Source organism: Rosa rugosa, chromosome 2, assembly GCF_958449725.1.
Source record: "Rosa rugosa chromosome 2, drRosRugo1.1, whole genome shotgun sequence".
NCBI classification, from domain to species: Eukaryota; Viridiplantae; Streptophyta; class Magnoliopsida; order Rosales; family Rosaceae; genus Rosa; species Rosa rugosa.
In genome coordinates this window covers 18,607,863-18,626,404 of record NC_084821.1, presented here as the reverse complement: position 1 = coordinate 18,626,404, position 18,542 = coordinate 18,607,863, and the positions used below count along the sequence as shown (strand labels likewise).

The window sequence follows — 18,542 nt, the reverse complement described above, 5'->3', positions numbered from 1 at the left end:
CTACATAATTTCTGTTGTTTGATATTGATTATTGAAATATGTATGGTTTTGGTTTCGGGTTCCAGATGTGTATGAAGAAATGATCCACTCTAGGGCAATGTTACGGTCTGCCCTGAAATACATGAAACAGACACTGAATCATAGATGATATATATGATCCACTCCTACAGCCAAATTTACATATGTTCCACTTTTATGTTTGATCGAATTAGGATTATTACTATAAAGGTTAGGTCAAAACCCTAACAACGATATTGCTTTTCTTTTACATAAGCATGAATTGAAGTTTTTTTATGAAAATAAGTTTCTCAAAGTGTGTTAGGCATCTCCAAAGGTTTTAATGAATCACCAGCCACCGCATTAAACATTTTTAATTTTTTCCTCTGGTCTAATGATTTTTTTGCAGGAACGATGATTGATTTACACCGGCCATCGTGCAAAGGGAATTCAAATTCAAGGGAAATCATGCTCCTCAGTTTGGAAACAAAGACACTGACCAATGACAAACAAGAACAATTGAAGAAACAACCCATCCCCCCCTCACTAATTTTTGGTTGTAATTCTTTTTCCATAAGCACCAGGGAAAATATGATTTGTTGCTTGTATCTTGTAAAATCTCCCGATTATATTTTTATCCTAAGGTGACTACATTGTATTATTTTTCTTCATTATCCCAAAGGAAGAGCATTTTTATGCCAGCATTATCTATTTCCACTTTAAATAGATGCAGATTCAGTCTACCAAATACTTGGATGCTCTGTTTGGCCACACAAATCGATCCTTTCCTTAAAGAAAGAATAATGAGTTTTACAGAGAAACCATTACACCTGTAAGTTAAAACAATATATTCCTATGGTGTGTGTACTTTACAAATAAAAATTTTAAGACGCATAATTTGTCAAAAATTTGGTAAACAATCCTATATCTGAATTCAGAGTGCAACAGCAGAAACAATTGATCTAGAAAACTTGCTTTTTGAAATTCTGGAACAGAACATGAACAGTAACAGAACTGAGGATAACAAGAAGAGCCTGAAATATGTTCTTATCTCCTGCAGTCCTAGCTCAAGCACCTCCATCTTCTTTCCATATCTACTACTCCTCTCGACCAAGTACCCATCAAGATACTCATCTATGGACACCCACTTGTCTAAGGGGGGCTTTGAATAATTTTCACCAAGCAGGTTTGGCCCCAATTTAAAAATCGTGAAAAATGCAGCTGACCATTCATTGAGGACCCTCTGAAAGTGAAAAAAAAAAAAAAAAAATTGCACTGTTAAACAACAGCTCTCCCTTTTCTCTTTATAGAAGATGAACCATAAAGTTACATACATTGAAGGTACCGAAGTCGGTGGGATTGAACATTTTAAAGCAATCTTTTGATGAGGCTGCTCCATCTCCATATATCTAATCACAATGAAAAAGGATACTTCTTTCTATGAGTCAAAGTGCTGTGAAATTAAAATTTTAAGGAAAAAGAGGCATGCTGTGACAAACCTCAAAGGTGAAAGCCATCGGCATCTTTACAATGTCAAACATAAAATCAGTTGCTGTCCCATGTGCCAGATATCTGCAATTAAACAATATTAAGTATTTGAAAACTCTTACTGCAAGAATTTTGAAGTAGTAAAAATTGAATCCTTTGAACTTTGGCTCTGACAATGGCTATTTATCATCACATTAATAACATAAATATTGCTTGACAAAATAACATTATTAGAGAACAGAACATGGCTACAAGCAAGGCCAGCAGGCCAAACCTAACCACCAAATTTATGAAATGTGCCCCAAGCCACAAGGTTGAAGGCGTTCTGGCTATCACACATCATTGCACCTCCAACCAAGCCCCCATTGGCCATTGTAGTGAGAATGAGATTGAATAAAAGAGTAGCATGCTAATGGTAATAATGACAACAATAAGAACAATGAATAAGTGAACTACTAACCCAACAGAACCTCCACCAGACCCAATCATGCAACGTTTTTGGCAATGCAGATGGTTCAGTTCTTCAAGCAATGACTTCATCTTTTGTGAGGGAACTCCATCAGGGGTTTGTGTTCTTATGGTCGTACGGCATAAATAGAGCCTGGAAAAAAGAAAAAAACTTTGTTAAGAGTGCGTCAGACAGACTATGCAGCCAAAATCCTAAGTTACCCTAAGAAGTGCTTTAATCTGAACAGATTCTCTAAGTAATGCAGATCATATTTCAGTAAAAAAAGAAGTGCTTTATTCTGAAACTTGAAAAAGGTGGATATGATTTTGGAGACAACATGAGGGAATATAATTGGAAGTCAGTTTGACCCACCTCCATCCCAGAGTGTATATTAACCCATATGTGCGGATCAAATGACACTGCAATTTTCCGCATTATTTGAGCTTCAGGCTCACTGAAAGTAGCAGTCCCAGGATTTTCCTCATACGGATCATAGTCCTGTTATTAAACAAAAACATGAAAGAGAAAGAAGAGTGTCAAGCACAGAACCGCCCAAGAAATGAACTGACAATTGTATATATAAGTTAAAGAGTGAAGCAACATGACCACTGGATGAAACTCCAGACTCATCTAATGGTGCGTTGCATATGAAATTCAACTATTGAATTTCTATATGCACTGGCTAAAAAAACTTCCACCTCAACAAGAGATCAATACACCTTAAAGATGAAATAAACAAGCAACATGATGAAATGACATAGCATAGAAAAGAAAATGGGACTTAAACAAATGAGCAGCATTGACTAACCTTCTCTTTTTTGCCCCAATCTACGCTCCAATTACGGTTAAGATCAACTCCTCTCCCTGTCACATAGTACAAACTTAAACATTTAAATAAGTTTATCACACAAGCGTTAGTGTAGGAGGACGAGTAAAAGTAAGTAATAATGGAAAGTGAAATAATTTCCAATTGCCATATTGTCGTTTCTTATATATGTTGACTGACAAATAGAATTTTATTTATAGTAGTGTATGTGTATCTTTTGAAGTCAGTAGAATCAGCGGCATTACCATTTCTCCTCTCGCAGAGGTCTCCTGCTTCAACAAGTCTGCGGCCATTTAGGTTTTCCATGGGCACCACCTGACATAAATTAGAATCAGAACTCAAAAACTACCAAGGTTCCTGAAGCATATCCAGAGAAACCAGCTAAAATTCAAGAGGAATATATTCTGATCCCTAGGATTTTGGGTTCTAGGGATGATTAATAAAGCCAGGAACAGCTTTCCATCTAATAGGAAAAATAAAAATGGGAAACCTTATAAAAGGTAATCAAACTAAAAAAATTTCAAGTGCAATATATGAAATAGATCCATGAACAACATGGAAGCAAAATCATCGCAATGTAAGAGTTGTCTATAAGTTAGAGCTAATGTATACACCAATATTGCCTTTTAACTTCAGGAGAAATGCAAGGTAAGTTTTAGTGAAAGCCACATACTTGAAGAGGGAGAGGATTAGGATAAGAAGAGGCGACTATCTATTGCTTTGCAGTTCTACTATACCCCTCTTATTGTAGCTCCCATCCTATGGTAATATGCTGCTTAAATGTTTGCATTAACTATTTACATCACTTGGTAAAAGCTAATTGCAGCTACATCAATAACTATTGACAAAAATTTAGTAAAGTTGTTACCTTTATCACAAGATTGTCAAGGGTCTGGTCTAAGGAAGCTTGGTCTAGGTTGGGCAGAAACTTTTCTATACACAAGATTGAAAGGATTCGCAAAGCGACTTCAGATGTAATGAGCTCCCTTCCATGCTGCCCGAAACTCTGGAAGACAAGGAATCCATCTGTCAAAAACAGCAGCCATTACCAATCAAAATCTAATTAAAACGAATCATGTCATCCAACACATAGAATTGTATAGAAAGCTTACAAGAAGGATCCGAAACCTTGGCTTGTCATCGGCCTCCTGCCTTCTCCGACTATAAGTAACTACAGAAATCTCAGCCCTTGTTTTGAGCCTTAATTGTATCCAACTATCATCGAATCGAAACGAAAAGTTTAGGACCTTAGGACATGAAATGAAATTCAGAAAAATGATTGACCTACAGTGAGTTTATCTTTGTGTCGAAGGACCAAAGCTTTAATTTCTTCCATCAAACCCCCACTGTAAACCAATAGAAAGCAATACTTTGATTATGTTCGAGGCTAATTCACCTAACAAATTCAAGTAAGCCAAATGATAACTTAGTGAATGGCCAAGATTCGAGCTTCAGTCACTGTAAGACCTAATTTCCTTAACCAATATTGAAATCAAAATCAAGAGCAAAATCAATGATATCTCCAATTCAGCACAGAATTCACACGAGTCAGATTGAAATGGTTAAGAAATGAGAAAAGCTGACCTAGAATGGTAGAGATCGCGGTCAATGGGGGTGAGAGAAGCGTAAGAGAGATTAGTATCGCCATGGACGACGGAGAAGAAACCTTGCAACCAAGCAAAGAAGCACAAACTGATGCACGAGGGAGACCATAGAGGAAGCTGAGGAGCCATAACAGGACCCGGTCCAAGAGCCCAGACGAAGAAGAAGAAGAAGAAGCTTTTCTATTTATTCGCTAATTTATTTTCTTCATTTCTTTCTTCTTAGTTTTCCATTCGAAGCAGTGTGAATGTATGGAAAAAGAAGCGGGGTTGTCATGATTCAACGGTCTTGATTTTGTTTCTCCTTTACCTATTTAAAATTTGTATTTACAATTAAATTTCATTATTTACATTTCCATGGCATCTCCTGCTCCTCCGGCCAGTCGGACACGAAATGGCATCATCGCATCTTATAACTTCTTATTTGTCTATGTCCACACCTATGACCTACCTGATAGCAACTAAGTAATTAAAAAAATTATAGAATATAGACAGTAGGATAGTCATATACTCATACGCGCATCCATTATAATTTATTAATTTAAAAATCTGAAATATCTAAAAGTACAAAAGCACCGTTTATTGAAATTGAAGGGTCGGACGGCTGGACTGACGGAATATCAAACAACTAAAATAGTTCGACGGCCTAACTCAATATATATAAAAATTGAAACTATTTTTCGTTAGTAGAGTTCTTTTTTCTCACACACTTAGTAACGTAAACTCATACTAACATACCATGTCCAATCACTATCTAAGAATTGTTCAGACACCTAGCTAGGATTCAACTAGGGTTTTCAAATTGAAATTTGGGTTATATAATTGACATTATCTCTACTACAATTATGTGGTTGACCCTACTCTAGATAATGATCACAACTAAAGTACTACGTATACATTAGCAAGATAACACATTATATTCAGCTAAAGTTGCATGTAGTACTTTATCATATATCAAACTAAAAGGTTTCCGGTGGTGTACTCATTGATGCTCATTCGAATGACCATATATATGAACACCAATTAATCGATTCGAATGACCATATATATGAACACCAATTAATACTCCATCTCACAAGGTATATTAGTTTGATATATGACCATATATATGATCACCAATTAATACTCATTCGAATCGAATGACCATATGTATACCTTGGCAGCCGCACGATCTTACCTCCAGTGGTGTATTCATTGATGCTCATTCGAATAGATTACTATGTGACTAAAAGGTTTGCTTACTAAATCACTGCAAGTGGCTTAGTGGTTCTTGCCTAATTGGGTGTACTCCCCAACCTAGGTTCGAATCCCGAAGTTGTCAAAGTGGTCAAGTACTGTGCTGCAATGCACAGTTGGAGCATTTCACATGCGCCGAAGGGGTTTATCTTGGGCCTAGGAAGCATTTGAGTTCCCCTTGAGAAAAAAAAAAAAAAAAAAAAAAAATTTGCTTACCACACACTTGGATTAAACATTGATGACTACATTAAAAATATTTAAATACACTCTTCTAACCTCAACCCTAGATATCAGATTCAAGGGTGGGTGATCACAAATTCCTTAATCGATCACCAGATAACTAAGTGAAGCGAATGGAAGCTTTGTGATGGTAGTTAACCTTACACCATATACAATTATACATAGAGTTAATTTAAGATCAAAGGACTAGGATCCACTGAAACCAATTTCTGAAGGTTGGAGTTGCCTTCCAGTAGAGCCATCTGACGCTGATCCAAGGTGGCCCATGCTTCGATTCCGTCACCGGACTTTGTGTCCACCAAAATGATCAGATTCATGAAATGAGGAGCACTACTGGAACCAATGCTGCTCACCCATGCAGGCTTCCCCCACCCAAAATCAGCAGCTTCGTACCACCCAAACTTGCACCAACTGCTAAACCCATAATAATCTAAATCCAACCCATCACTGTTCATGATTCCCTCCAGAGAATCAATCATTAGAGACTTCCCTTGCTTCCCTCGGATTTCTTTGGCAAAATCAGCATTAATCTTCGACAATGCATTCCTCAACTCACTCACCAAGCCTGGCAAGACCAAGTTCTGCTGCTGCTCCTCCTCATCATCATCATCATCATCGACATCTCCAATATAAGATCGTGCGGCTGCCATCCAAAGGAGGTTTCCGGTGGAGTGCTCAAGATCGGAATCAGAATCGGAATCATCCATTGCAGTCCGTAGTTTTGAGTGGAGGTTCACAATATGTGTCAGCAGTGAAGGCCTTTGGACACCATGTTACTATACACATGGCGAAGCTACCACCAAGGAAGAGAAGCTACCACCAAGGAAGAGAAGGATCCTCATTCGCAATCAAAAGCAGTCTCCTTCGCATGGGGGGCATGCTAAAGTTCTGATCTCCTACAACCTGCCCAAGTTTCGCCAGATCCATGGGGGGGGGGGGCAATAAAGTTGGCAAAGGAAGCGTCAGTTCATGACAAAGGCAATTCAGTATTGGCATTCAAGCTTTATGGCCTATTTAGAGGCCTATATGGAAACAGTCAAGTAATATCAGTCAAGCCAATACAAGTGGCTTTGGAGCAACGACATCATAAGAGTAGTGCTGATTCAAGACCTCTTCAGTCAAGACGAAGACCTTTGACTTCGAGGTCTGGGGGGCAATGTTTGGACCCAAAATGAGCATTTTGGCCTGACAAGGCACGTCTTGGAGAAATTGAGTCAATGTCAGTGGCTCAAGCTATATATTGTCGACAAGTTCGAAATATATATTTAGAGGCTAAATAAAGCCTACTATGGAAGCATGGACGCATGGAAGCATGAAAAGTCAACTTTAGCACATTTTCCTACTTCGGCTAGGAGAAACCGAGCTAAACAAGGAAGGAGGGGCGCCAGACTAACCAAACGAAACCCAAATGAGCTAAAACTTTCTAGATTAAATCTAGAAAGCCCAAGGATCATTTCTTATGAAGAGTGCCAGAGCTATTTTTGAGTGGAAGGCCTTCAAACAATCAGTCCAATTTTCTGCAGAAGCAAAACTAGAAAACTGGACCTGTAAGAGGTCCAGCAGCGTTTCCGACCCAACCACTATAGAACTTATACTCTCAAATTTTACCAGGATGATCTACACTCATACTGAAACATTTGTTATGAAGAAGTCACGGTCAAAATCTGAATTCTTGATGGAGATATAATTGAAGGAATAAAGGAGCCGAAAGTGCTTCCTTATCTCCAGAATTCATCATTCTTTATCTCCAATTATGCTTCCTTATCTCCTTATCTCCGAAATTCATCATTCTTTATCTCCAATTATGCTTCCTTATCTCCAAAACTCATCATTCCTTATCTCTACTAGCATTTGTTTAAGAATAAACACTTTGGCATGGTAGCCTATAAATAGAGGTTACAATGAAACACTTCAACACACAATTCACAACAACAATCTCTAAGATTATCCAAGCCTCTCTAGAGCAACTCTCTTCTTCTCTTACCGGTAGTCACACTCTAGTCCTAGTCTCCTCAAAAGCCGACTGTTAGTGCCACCAAACTTTCCAACCAAGCTAAAGTCACGCTTTAGCAAGTTCTCCTCACTTCCTAGTAGTTCTCGCTCTGCTCGATCTACAACATCGAGTATCGATTGTGATTTTGAAGAAGCTCAGCAAAAGTCCTCGCCACGAGGCACAAAGAATCCCACAACGAGGTTGGTTCTCTCCTCGTCCACAATCGCTTGAAAGAAGTCAGGTCAAGGGACACCCACGACGACCGCACCCGAACTGTGTTGGCACGCCCGCGCAAGAAAAGAGACTGTTGACCAGCTCAAGGAAAACTGGAGCCAAACAGCTTGGATCGCCAGGATGATGGAGTGGCGGGGCAGCTTGTGGCGATGTTGGTCAGGTGATGTGGGTCGGCCAGAACTTGGCCGGATGGTGATGCACGACGGGACGTTGGTGGGAGAAGGTGGATTGGACCGTACCAGACTGATGGGCCTGGTGCCAATTCCTTGGTGGACTATCCTATTGGGCCACGAACTGTTGGGCTGGGGTTCTGCCCTAGTCATTATTTTGGGCTAGGGTTTAGGCCCTTGGCCCAACCCTATGTTTTTAATTTTTTCTAATTACAATAATGTTTCTTGTATTAGGAACCTAGATCTCTAGTGCCTCAGGCGTAGTACTAATGGAGGATTCCTGCTACCTCTACGTATTTGATTGTCTAATGAGTATGTTTATTTCTACGTACCATTGTGAGTACTATCATTATCTTCTTGTCTGCCTATGTCCTTAAATGGCAGCGGAATGGTATGTAAGGGCCTATTCTGGCTTATGATGAATGATATTATTGCCCCTCGGGCCGATTAAAAAAAAAAAAAAACTTGAAGTAATGAAAAGTAATACTTCTTTAGATGTTATGGTGGAATTCAATCTCATAAATCACCAAATCATGTAGTTTAAATGCGATACATCAAAATGTGGTACACTTAAAATATTTTGAGATATGATTTACTAATCTCAATACTAAAATATTTTATAAAATTGACTTAAACAAGTTCTTAACGTTTAATCTAATAGGGGTAAAGTAATTTTCACTAACACATTGTGGTAGAGGTTTCAAATTCGACTTCCTCTTTCCTATTATTTAGAAGAAAATCATTGAATTTTGTTAGGGGAATTCAAAAAAGTAAATTTTTATTTTTTATGAGAAAGTAATCTTTTCTTCAGAAAGTAATTAATGTTCAAGTAAATCCAGAATATGTGTCTGGTCCAAACTCGAGGTTACTTTCTCTAGTTGAAATAGGGTTTATATTAGAGATATTCTCGGAGAATCTTAGGAGATATCCAATCAATGTACGATTATGTTTCCATGTACAACTCTATCTCTATGCTTGTAATCCTCTATATAAAGAGACCCCTATTATCAATGAAAGCACGTCTCAATTCTCTCCCAATTCAGTTTTCCTTAAACACGTTATCAGCATGAAGCCCTAACCCTGAAACAAATAGCCTAACCCTGAAACCTAATAGCCAAACCCTAAATATTCCTGCCCGGTTTGCCACCTTCCAGACAAGCCTTTTTAGAGTCAAATTTTGTCATCATTGGCACCTTGACTCCAGGATCAAGGAACTGAAAGAAGGACGTCTCGGTCAATGCCATCAGAGGAAGAAGAAGGTCCTAGTCAAAGGCTGAAGAAAAAGTGGGAGAGCCGGCCACGTGCATGGCCAGAAGAAAAGAAAGAGAAAAGAGGAGGAGAAAAGAAAGGGCGTGGGCCCTAGAAGAAGAAGAAGAAGAAAAGAAAGGAGGGCACGGTGCCCAGCAGAAGAAGAAGAAGCAAAAGAAAAGAGAAGGCCCCACAGCCTACTTGCCATCAGAAAGACCAGAAGGAAAAAGAAGAAAGAAGAAAAAGAAGCCCTAAGCTCAGAAGAACTGGACCCGGCCCAGAAAAAGAGAAGCAGACCTCGGCCCAGATGCTGAAGTGTAGCCCTTGGCCCAGAAGACCAATGTCAACTCGGCCCACTAGAAGTGGCAAACGGGCCGGCCCAGCCCGGCCTGTCCCATTTTAAGCGGGCCTAGTCGTGCTTCGTGCCGTGCTTGGGCCGACCCATTTATTATCGTGCCGGGCTCGTGCCGGCCCATTTACTTAAACATTAAGCCCGGCCCGGCCCATGACCCGAGCCCATATAGTGCCGGGCCGTGCTCATGCCGGGTCAACAACGGGCCGTGCTCGTGCCTACCCACTATAAAGCACAATTTTAAAATCTTAATTTGAACAAATAAAAATTAATTTTATTTAACTATTTAGAAAATTAAAATAAATTAAGTTCTACAACGTTTTTCTTAATCTTAGCTTTTTAAGATTAGATTTCTAATAATTTTTTATATTCCACCATAAGAAAGAAAGAAAAAAAAAACTCAAAATATATTGTTTTAGTATATTATTGTGAGATTAATCTTTATTAATATAATGAATATTTAGTATCTATTATTCTTAATTTCCTTCATTCTATAGTTGTATTATTATGAGATTAGTCTTTATTAATAAACATATATTTAATATTTAGAAAAAATACTTATGTCAAAACAAGGATATAATGTTTTGTTTCATTATTTTGACAATATAAAAGAAAGCATTGGTGGAATTGTCATGAGATTTTAAATAAAAATGTCTCATATTCAAATCTCATCATTGTAGTTTTTTAATATTTTTAAAAACAAAATGAAATTTTGTGTTTGTAACGGACCGGCCCACAATATGTCGTGCTAGGGCCGTGCTGGGCCCATTACGGGTGACTTGATACACATTTACGCAAGCGTACGTATCATTGTCAAGATAGGGAAATATTATGCCCAAAGTTTATCGTACCACGGGGATTAGTGGCTAACCCACAATCCTTGGATAGTCAGAACTAAAGTCACTAAGCAAACAAAAGAAAAAGAAAAAGAAAATAAATAAAAATGCTAATCTAAGGCACCAAGCCTTAACAATGCTCGGCTTTGGTTTTCACCAAAACCTAATCAAAACTAAGAACCTAGTGATGGATATGCACAAATGAGTGGAAAAGTTTAATGTTTGGGGGTTGTTTCTAACTGAACAAAAAAGTAATAAAATGCAAAGCAACTAATAAAAATGCAAAGAAATTAATAAAAGTGTAAACAATATAAATGGGAATGTCGGGTGCTAGGGAGGTTCCTTCACCCAAATTCTATGTGTCGGAAGCTAATATAATGTAGATGCAAATCTCCTACTTTGGCGTTAGTCGTATCCAAGGCGGTTCAAGGCTCAAGGACCGAAATTCCCTTTCATGGTATTCCTACTCTGGTTCAAGGGCCGTAGGAACTCACTTGGCATGAATTAGAGCCGGTTCAAGGGTCACTAATTCACATCAAGAGGCGTAGAGATCGAGGAATTAGACTACTAAGCGACCCGCCCGCGCAATCACGCAACGGGTGTAAATCACCATGCTTATAACCCCTCGAATACGAAATTGAAGGTTTCTAGCTTAGGAATTAGAGGGGGTCAAGCCTCTAACTCCGTCCTAGGCATGCTCAAAATACACACTCTAGAGTTGACTAGGCTCCTAGACATGCATTTTAACCCAACAAAAATAGATATAAGCATCCATCATATGAAAATTGCATCATTACATTAAATTAAACATCTTTTACACAAAATTTGGGTGAGGGACACAACCCTAACCCCCAACAAAGAAATTACTCACAACTCATAATCATAGACATCAAAATTACAAAATTCAAATAGAAAAGAGAATAGAAGTGTATGAGAAAACAAGAATAGTCACAAATAGCTAAAAAGCTAGCATGACTAATCTTGAATTATAACTCCTACAATTACCCAAGTCTTGAATCTTGTAGCTCTTGATGAATCCTTGAAGCTTGTATGAGAAATTCTATGAATACCCAAAAGAAAACTAAAACTATTATGAAAAATGGAGGAGGAGAATGCGAAAGAGGGCAGCCCAAAGGGGCTGCCTCTGTTTTGTGACCTAAGGGAATGGATGGGTCTGTGGCTGAGATTCATTTAGAAGAGAGTATGGGACACGTGGCTGGGAGAGACAGGATGGAGGAAAAGATCATTTCAAGGTCTGGGTTGCGCAGAAAAATAAGAGAAAAGTAGGGAAAATGGGTCTGCCACGCTTTTAGCCTTTAATTGGCTCAAGTTAATTGAACAACTATTGTTTAATTAACAAACGTGACTATAGCTGTGGGCTGTGGCTGACATGATTAATTAATCATGGTTTGATTAATTAATTAAACTAATGATTAATTAATCCAACTTTTTTCTTTTCTTCATTTCTCTACTATTTACTCCGATTTTGCATTATTTTCTTCCGATATCTTTGACTCCGCTTATTTCCTACAAAATAAATAAAAATATATTAATTACATAATAATTGACTTGAGGATTAACTTATTTCTAGTATTTTAGATACAATTACATGCATAAAAATGCGTGTAATCAACGGGCTTGGACCGGGCCGGGCCAATGGGCCAATATTCTTAGGCCCAGCCCGACCCGTTATTCTAACGTGCTCGGGTCGTGCCGGGCCTTTAAAGGGTTTGGGTCGTGCCGGGCCCTTGCCATGCTCGTGTTTAGTGGCCTGTTTGCCACCTCTACGGCCCACTGACCCACAGCCGCTGCCACGTCAGCAAGATCACCGCGTCATCTCCCACGTCAGCAACACAACCACATCATCCTGACACGTCAGCACCAGTGCCACGTCAGCGCCGGTCAACTGTCAACCCGGTCAGCGGTCAATGTCGGTCAACCACCGCCGGCCATTTTTCCAGCAACTTTCCGGCAGTTTTCAGGCGACTTTTTCCTGCCAACTTTTCCGGCAACCTATTTCGAGGTATTTTTTTTCTAAAAGTTCCCGTTTTTTAGAGTTTTTACATTTAATTTCTCTTCTTTTCGGGGACTTGCAACCTCCCTTCTTCTACCCCCCCTTTCTTTATCATAGGGGAGACCAAATTAAGCTGAACTGTGGGGGTTCGTGCTCACTCCAAGCTTGGAGCTTGTAGAGTCCTCCAAACTTAGAGTTTGTTGAGATAAAACGATTGACCGCAAACATCATTGTTTCGATCTAATCCAACCCCTCTTGGAATCGAATTTCTTGGAAGCGACTACACTCAAAAATTTTATTTGTTTTCGTGGTAGCCTTTTTCACTCCGAAACTAACCCTAATTTCTTGTTCTCTTTCAGGATGAGTAACCACAACAAATTGGACTTTGCTCCATTGGGAACAACTGGCTCTGAATATCACAGGTGGATTCATGATGTCTGCCAGCATCTCAAGGCCGATGGAATCCTGGATACGATTCTCGAGCCTAGCCAGGACGTGCTAACTGTTGAGCAAGCTCAAGCTTTTGAAGCAAATAGAGCAGCCTTAGAGGCAAATAAGGCGAAAGCCGTCATCCTAATGACTCATCATATAGATGATTCGCTCCAGTACGAGTGTATGAATTAAGAAGACCCCAGAAGGCTGTGGGTCTCACTCGAAGATAGATTTGGCAACGTCCGTGACTCCCTGCTTCCTGACCTAGAAGTGAGATGGCACAACCTCCGCTTATGTGATTTCAAGTCAGTTCATGACTACAACTCGAAAGCACTTCGCATTAAATCCTTAATGGAATTCTGTGGTAAAGAGATCATAAATGCGATGTTGATTGAGAAGACTCACTCTACCTTCCCCGTCTCTGCATTGATGGTTGCTAAGAACTATCGAATCGATGTTACTGCAGGACGGATCACAAGGTTTCATGAGCTCATTGGAGCTATGAATGTCACTGAAAAACATGACAACATCCTTGTGAAGAACTATAATTCGAGATCCGTGGAAATAGAGCATATTCTGGAATCCAATTATAGTCGCGTCCCTAAGAGAATGCGCCAAGAGCAAAACCCTAACCTTAGGGATACTTCTGGACTTTCTGGTCCATATAATCGCTCTACTTGAGAAGGTAATCGCCAAAATAGGCGAACACGGAACTGAAGAGGTAAACGTGGAAAGAAAGAAGGAGGCAACGCCTTTTGCCATGTTGGTGGCGCCACCAACACTAAGAGCCATCTAAATGACGCTTTCAAAACGCCTCAATCAATGGAGTTTGAGCAAAGAGATGTATGTTCTCGATGTGGAGTGTCTGATCATTGGGCACACATTTGTAGAGCTCGTGAAGAAATCGTCACCGCCTACAAAGCATATTGTGAAGCAAGAGAAGCTCACTATATGGAACAAGAAGATCAAGAAGATGATCTAGAGTGAAGGGTCGAAGACTACAAATCTGGCTGGGATCAATAGATCGCCAATTCTGTTTAAGTCTTTACTTTTCCAAGAGATATAATAGGCAATTGCCATATATTTTTGTAGTAAATGACAATGGTTTAGTTTTTCTTCAAAGTAGGCTCACTCAAAGTAAGTGTGATGTCTAGGAAAGTTCTGAGATTAGTGGTACTTAAGCAAGCCTTGCTCCACCGACATCTCTCTACTCACCTGGTCACATTTATTTTGGAATTACCGACAGAACTTAGACGACTACCATTGTTTTGCATTAGCTATCATTTTGGATTAGATTTTGTTTAGTCAAAGAGACAATGATGTAACTCCGTTAGCTTATGAATAAAATTTCGAGTTCTTTATGACTCCATTTTGATTCTGAGCATATGACTTTTGTGACTATGATGGCTGGGCCATCAGTATTAATTCAAGGACATGGAATAGCCCAAGTTCCACTTGTCAAATGATACCTTAATTACTGTCACAAAAACTCTCTACTCTCCTAGGGCCAATCGCACCTATAAATAGCCAACGGATTCCATGCGAAAACGCATGTAGAAAACGGAAATGAGTTCCTTTTCAATACCTCTAATGATTGTTAACAAAGGCGCATCTTAGAAAAGTTTATGTGTCTCTCTATTGGATTCTATGTCACTATTCGAGCTATTAATCCAATAAAGTTATGAGAGAAGATTTTTTGGATTTAGACACATATTGAGTTTGTGACGATAGGATAGATCATCTTAGTCTTGATATGATGATCCGTCTACTAAAGACTTCACATGGACATCATTTTTTTCGAGCGAAACGAAGCATGAATCAAAAGTTGATTTCTAGACTAAGTGTGACCGACGCAGCTAGGGGTGGGTTCGGTTTTATTCGGTTCGGTTTTGGGCCAGAACTGAAAACCGAACCGATATTAAATTCGGTTCGGTTTTCCATTTTTGAAAATTTAACACCGAAAACTAAACCGAACTGTTCGGTTCGGCTCGGGTTGGGTCAAGTTCGGTTTTTTTTTTTAATAAAAAATTTTAGTTGAACAAAGAAATTTCATTCTTATTTTTTTATTTTTTTAATCATTTATATATATCCATTTGAGCCACGAATCAATCCCATCTATAATCCGGAAATTAAGAATAAAGGCCATTGGAGCCTTATTTATTATAAAAAGTAAAAAAAAAAGCAACCCATTAACCATATACAGAACTGAAAGAAAAAAAAAATTAAATAAACAGAGCAAATCACTCTTCCACCATGTAAACACAAATTTCACTACTTGAGCTTGCAGATTCTCTCCCAAGTCAACATCTCCATACCAAGAGCAGCTTGCAGCACTAGATTGAACTGAGCCACAAAAAATATTAGACAGAAGGTAACAATGCAGCATAAAAAAAATTAGACAATGCATACAGGTATAAGACCCACGCAATAGAGGAACAAATATATTAGCAAAGATCTTCTGAGTCAGAGAAAGGCAATGATATTCAAGTGCCTTGTTCATGGTCAGTAACTAATATTCATGGACACATTAGTTATCAAGAACAGTAAGCATTGTTCTTCTTGTTGGCAAAATACTTGAATCATTCAAGACACCAATGAACCTAAGGGGCAAGCTTAATTACAGAATCAAGTAAGAGCGTACTTCTTGGTGATTGAGCACCTAGTAATTAATTACACGTCCCTACAAAACCTACTTTTGAATATTTATCTACTAGTATGAGGTCTCGATCAATAAGATCAGTTGGACAGAAAATAAGTAGGAACTTGCCTGCAATTGTCAAGGAAGCTTCAGCCAGATTAAGACCATGAAGCACATCTCCTTCAAGGGTGCGAAGCATGGCAAAAGCTGAAATCGTGAAGTCTATATTCTTTTTCCTCTCAAAACGGTTGATAGAGAGAAAATTTAACCTACCAGGAAAAAAAAATAACAAGTCTAAGCCTCCAAATCAAATTCAAAGAAGAAAGACATACAATTAATGTCTTTGCACTAACAAATGTATAAGCATGTTCTTTGCCGAAAACAATTAGAATTAGAAAACAAAGATGCAGTATTCAAAGGTTTATTTGCTGAACTAGAAAGAGAACATAAAGGAAACAAAGTAGAACTTACTGTCATTAGCTTTGAACCATTGATAAGTTCCCCAGCTTGAGTTGATTATGTAACTGTACTGCCAGATGGTAAGAGCAAAAGTTAGCATTCCATACCCAGAAATTTCATGCTCTGCTAAAGCAGCTTCCACCAACATAAAAGAATTTGACAATTTTGATACTGCACAAAGCAATGACAACACTCATCAGTGATAAAACACAGACCAAGCAAATGCCATTTCCATCTATTATGTACCAAATTTGCAATTTAAACAAGATTGCTACCAGAACCAAGCAAATGAAAAGAAAGTTAAGTGCCATTATGCGATCAATAAAGCAATTATGTTTCCAATTTGCACACAACACTCATCTATCATTCTATCCCATTCCAACAACATTGCCAAAATAAAAAAGAACTAAAGAAAACGTCAAAATAAAAAGCTAAAGAAAAAGCTAAGCGTACACAAGTGAAGACTTACAGTTTTCCAACCATCTTGGTCTAGAAAAAGCTAAGCAACAAGCACTTTTGAAGACATCATCAGTTTCAACAACAATCTGGATCTGATTTCCATTTCCTTGGATGTTTCAAGCTTTGGATCAAACCAAACCAAAAACAAAAGGCAAAACAATATATCATATATCAGTATCATAACTCATACCTCACACAGAGGCTTGTTTGTCATAACTATCAACTCAATATCAGAAAAGAAAATGAACAACTTACAGGTCTTTCGGCATTGAGATACCAAGGTGCAGAAGATGTATCACTGACGAATATAAAGATCGGTACTGAAAAAGCAGAGAACTATTAATCAAAAGCGAAAGAACAGAAATATTCATCATATCTGGGTTTATCAAAAAGACGAAACTACGATGAAACAAAGATATAAACCCAGCATCAAGAGCAGCGAGATTTGAAATTGAAAAAACTTGCAATCATACCAGCACCTCAACATCGCCATCGGTAATCTCCTGGATAATCTATGATGAAAATCCTACAGATCCTTGCCTTCGACCCAGCACCCAACCGAGAGAATCTCCTTCACTATCTCGCTCAGATCCCTGGCCATCGATCTGGTCTTCATGACCCAACCGAGACCTTAACCTCGTGAGCTTGATCGATCTAGTCCTTGGGGATCTCGAATTCTCTATGGCGATGAGAAAACTGAAAGGATTGACGAAGAGAAGAATGAGAGGGCGAGAGAAGAGAGAGAGCGGCTGAAGAGAAGTTCTCAAGATAGAGACTAAAGATTGACCAAGGGATTTAGCATCAATATATATGGCGGCCATTAGGGTTTCTGAAGTTAAATCCAAACCGACGTCGTTTTGTAGTAAATGAACAGTGTTTTGGTTTTGCAATTTGGTTCGGTTTTGGCCGGGCCAAAACTGAAAACCGAACCGACCAGATTCGGTGCGGTTTTTTTCGGCTGCGATTCAGGTATCGGTGCGGTTTTTTTCGGTTTTCGGTTTCGCGAGCCTACCCCTAGACGCAGCTACCTAGGGCACTGCCTCCGTCCACTACCAGCCTAGGGTTGGCGCAGTCCCTATCCATGATGCCATGGATGGCGTCCATCATGGTGATGGCATCCTAGGTGATGCTACAATCACCAACTTGCTTCAAATAGCGTTTCAGACGCTCAGGCCCAACCAAAATTCTCATTGGTTGCTTCTAAAGCCTCTCGTTCGTTTTACAAAGCCCGTTTCTTAGGGAAATTAGGACTGAGACCGTCCTATGCAAATGATATGAAAATACTCATTATGTTCTTAAATAGAATCCGTAGGGATTCTGTGGACTAGTTCAACCAACTTGCGGACGTTTAAATATCTCATGATATTGGTTGATACGCAAACAAGCTGGTCACGTGTTTTGCCATTGTCCACTTGTAATGCTACTTATGCTACACTCCTGGCAAATATCATATGACAACGAGCTCACTCCCCGGATCATCCTATTCCGTCAATTGGACTTGATGATGCTAGCGAGTTTACATCGAAGACTTTCGATGGTTATTACATTGGGACTGATGTTGGACATCACATTCCCATGAACATACCCAAATGGTCTCCCGGAAATGACTACGATGGTAGTCTGGACATTGGTAATGCCCACGAATTTCCTTATATCCGCTTGGGGTGATGCAATATCGCATGCAACTATGCTAATTCGTCTACGACCCACCGCCACTCAATCTACCTCTGCGTTACAGCTAGTGACTAGGTACAAGTATCATACTTACGCATCTTTGAGTGTGCCATTTATGTGCCAATTGCACCGCCACAGCGCTCTATGATGGGTTCGTACAAACGAATAGGCAACTACGTTGGATTTGAGACTCTAAC

At 39.1% G+C, this 18,542-nt stretch overlaps 1 protein-coding gene and 1 pseudogene across 1 annotated transcript; both read right to left on the bottom strand.

The window, feature by feature from the left end:
• Positions 1 to 830: 830 nt before the first annotated feature.
• LOC133732048 (uncharacterized) lies at positions 831 to 4,588 on the bottom strand (annotated as a pseudogene).
• A 10,598-nt stretch (positions 4,589 to 15,186) lies between these two features.
• On the bottom strand, positions 15,187 to 17,080 carry LOC133730486 (uncharacterized). The gene is made up of 6 exons (XM_062158065.1): positions 16,927 to 17,080; positions 16,682 to 16,792; positions 16,351 to 16,383; positions 16,242 to 16,262; positions 15,883 to 16,022; positions 15,187 to 15,458 (listed from the first exon to the last, which is right to left on the bottom strand). Exons 2-6 carry the CDS (start codon positions 16,693 to 16,695, stop codon positions 15,187 to 15,189), a joined length of 480 nt encoding a protein of 159 aa, XP_062014049.1. The 5' UTR covers positions 16,696 to 16,792; positions 16,927 to 17,080.
• Positions 17,081 to 18,542: the final 1,462 nt, after the last annotated feature.

Coding starts and splice junctions, on each gene's coding strand:
- LOC133730486 (XM_062158065.1), bottom strand. Junction 16,263..16,350: donor AAATTCTTTTATGTTGGTGG/AAGCTGCTTTAG, acceptor CATAATCAACTC/AAGCTGGGGAACTTATCAAT. Junction 16,023..16,241: donor AGCTGGGGAACTTATCAATG/GTTCAAAGCTAA, acceptor TTTTCCTGGTAG/GTTAAATTTTCTCTCTATCA.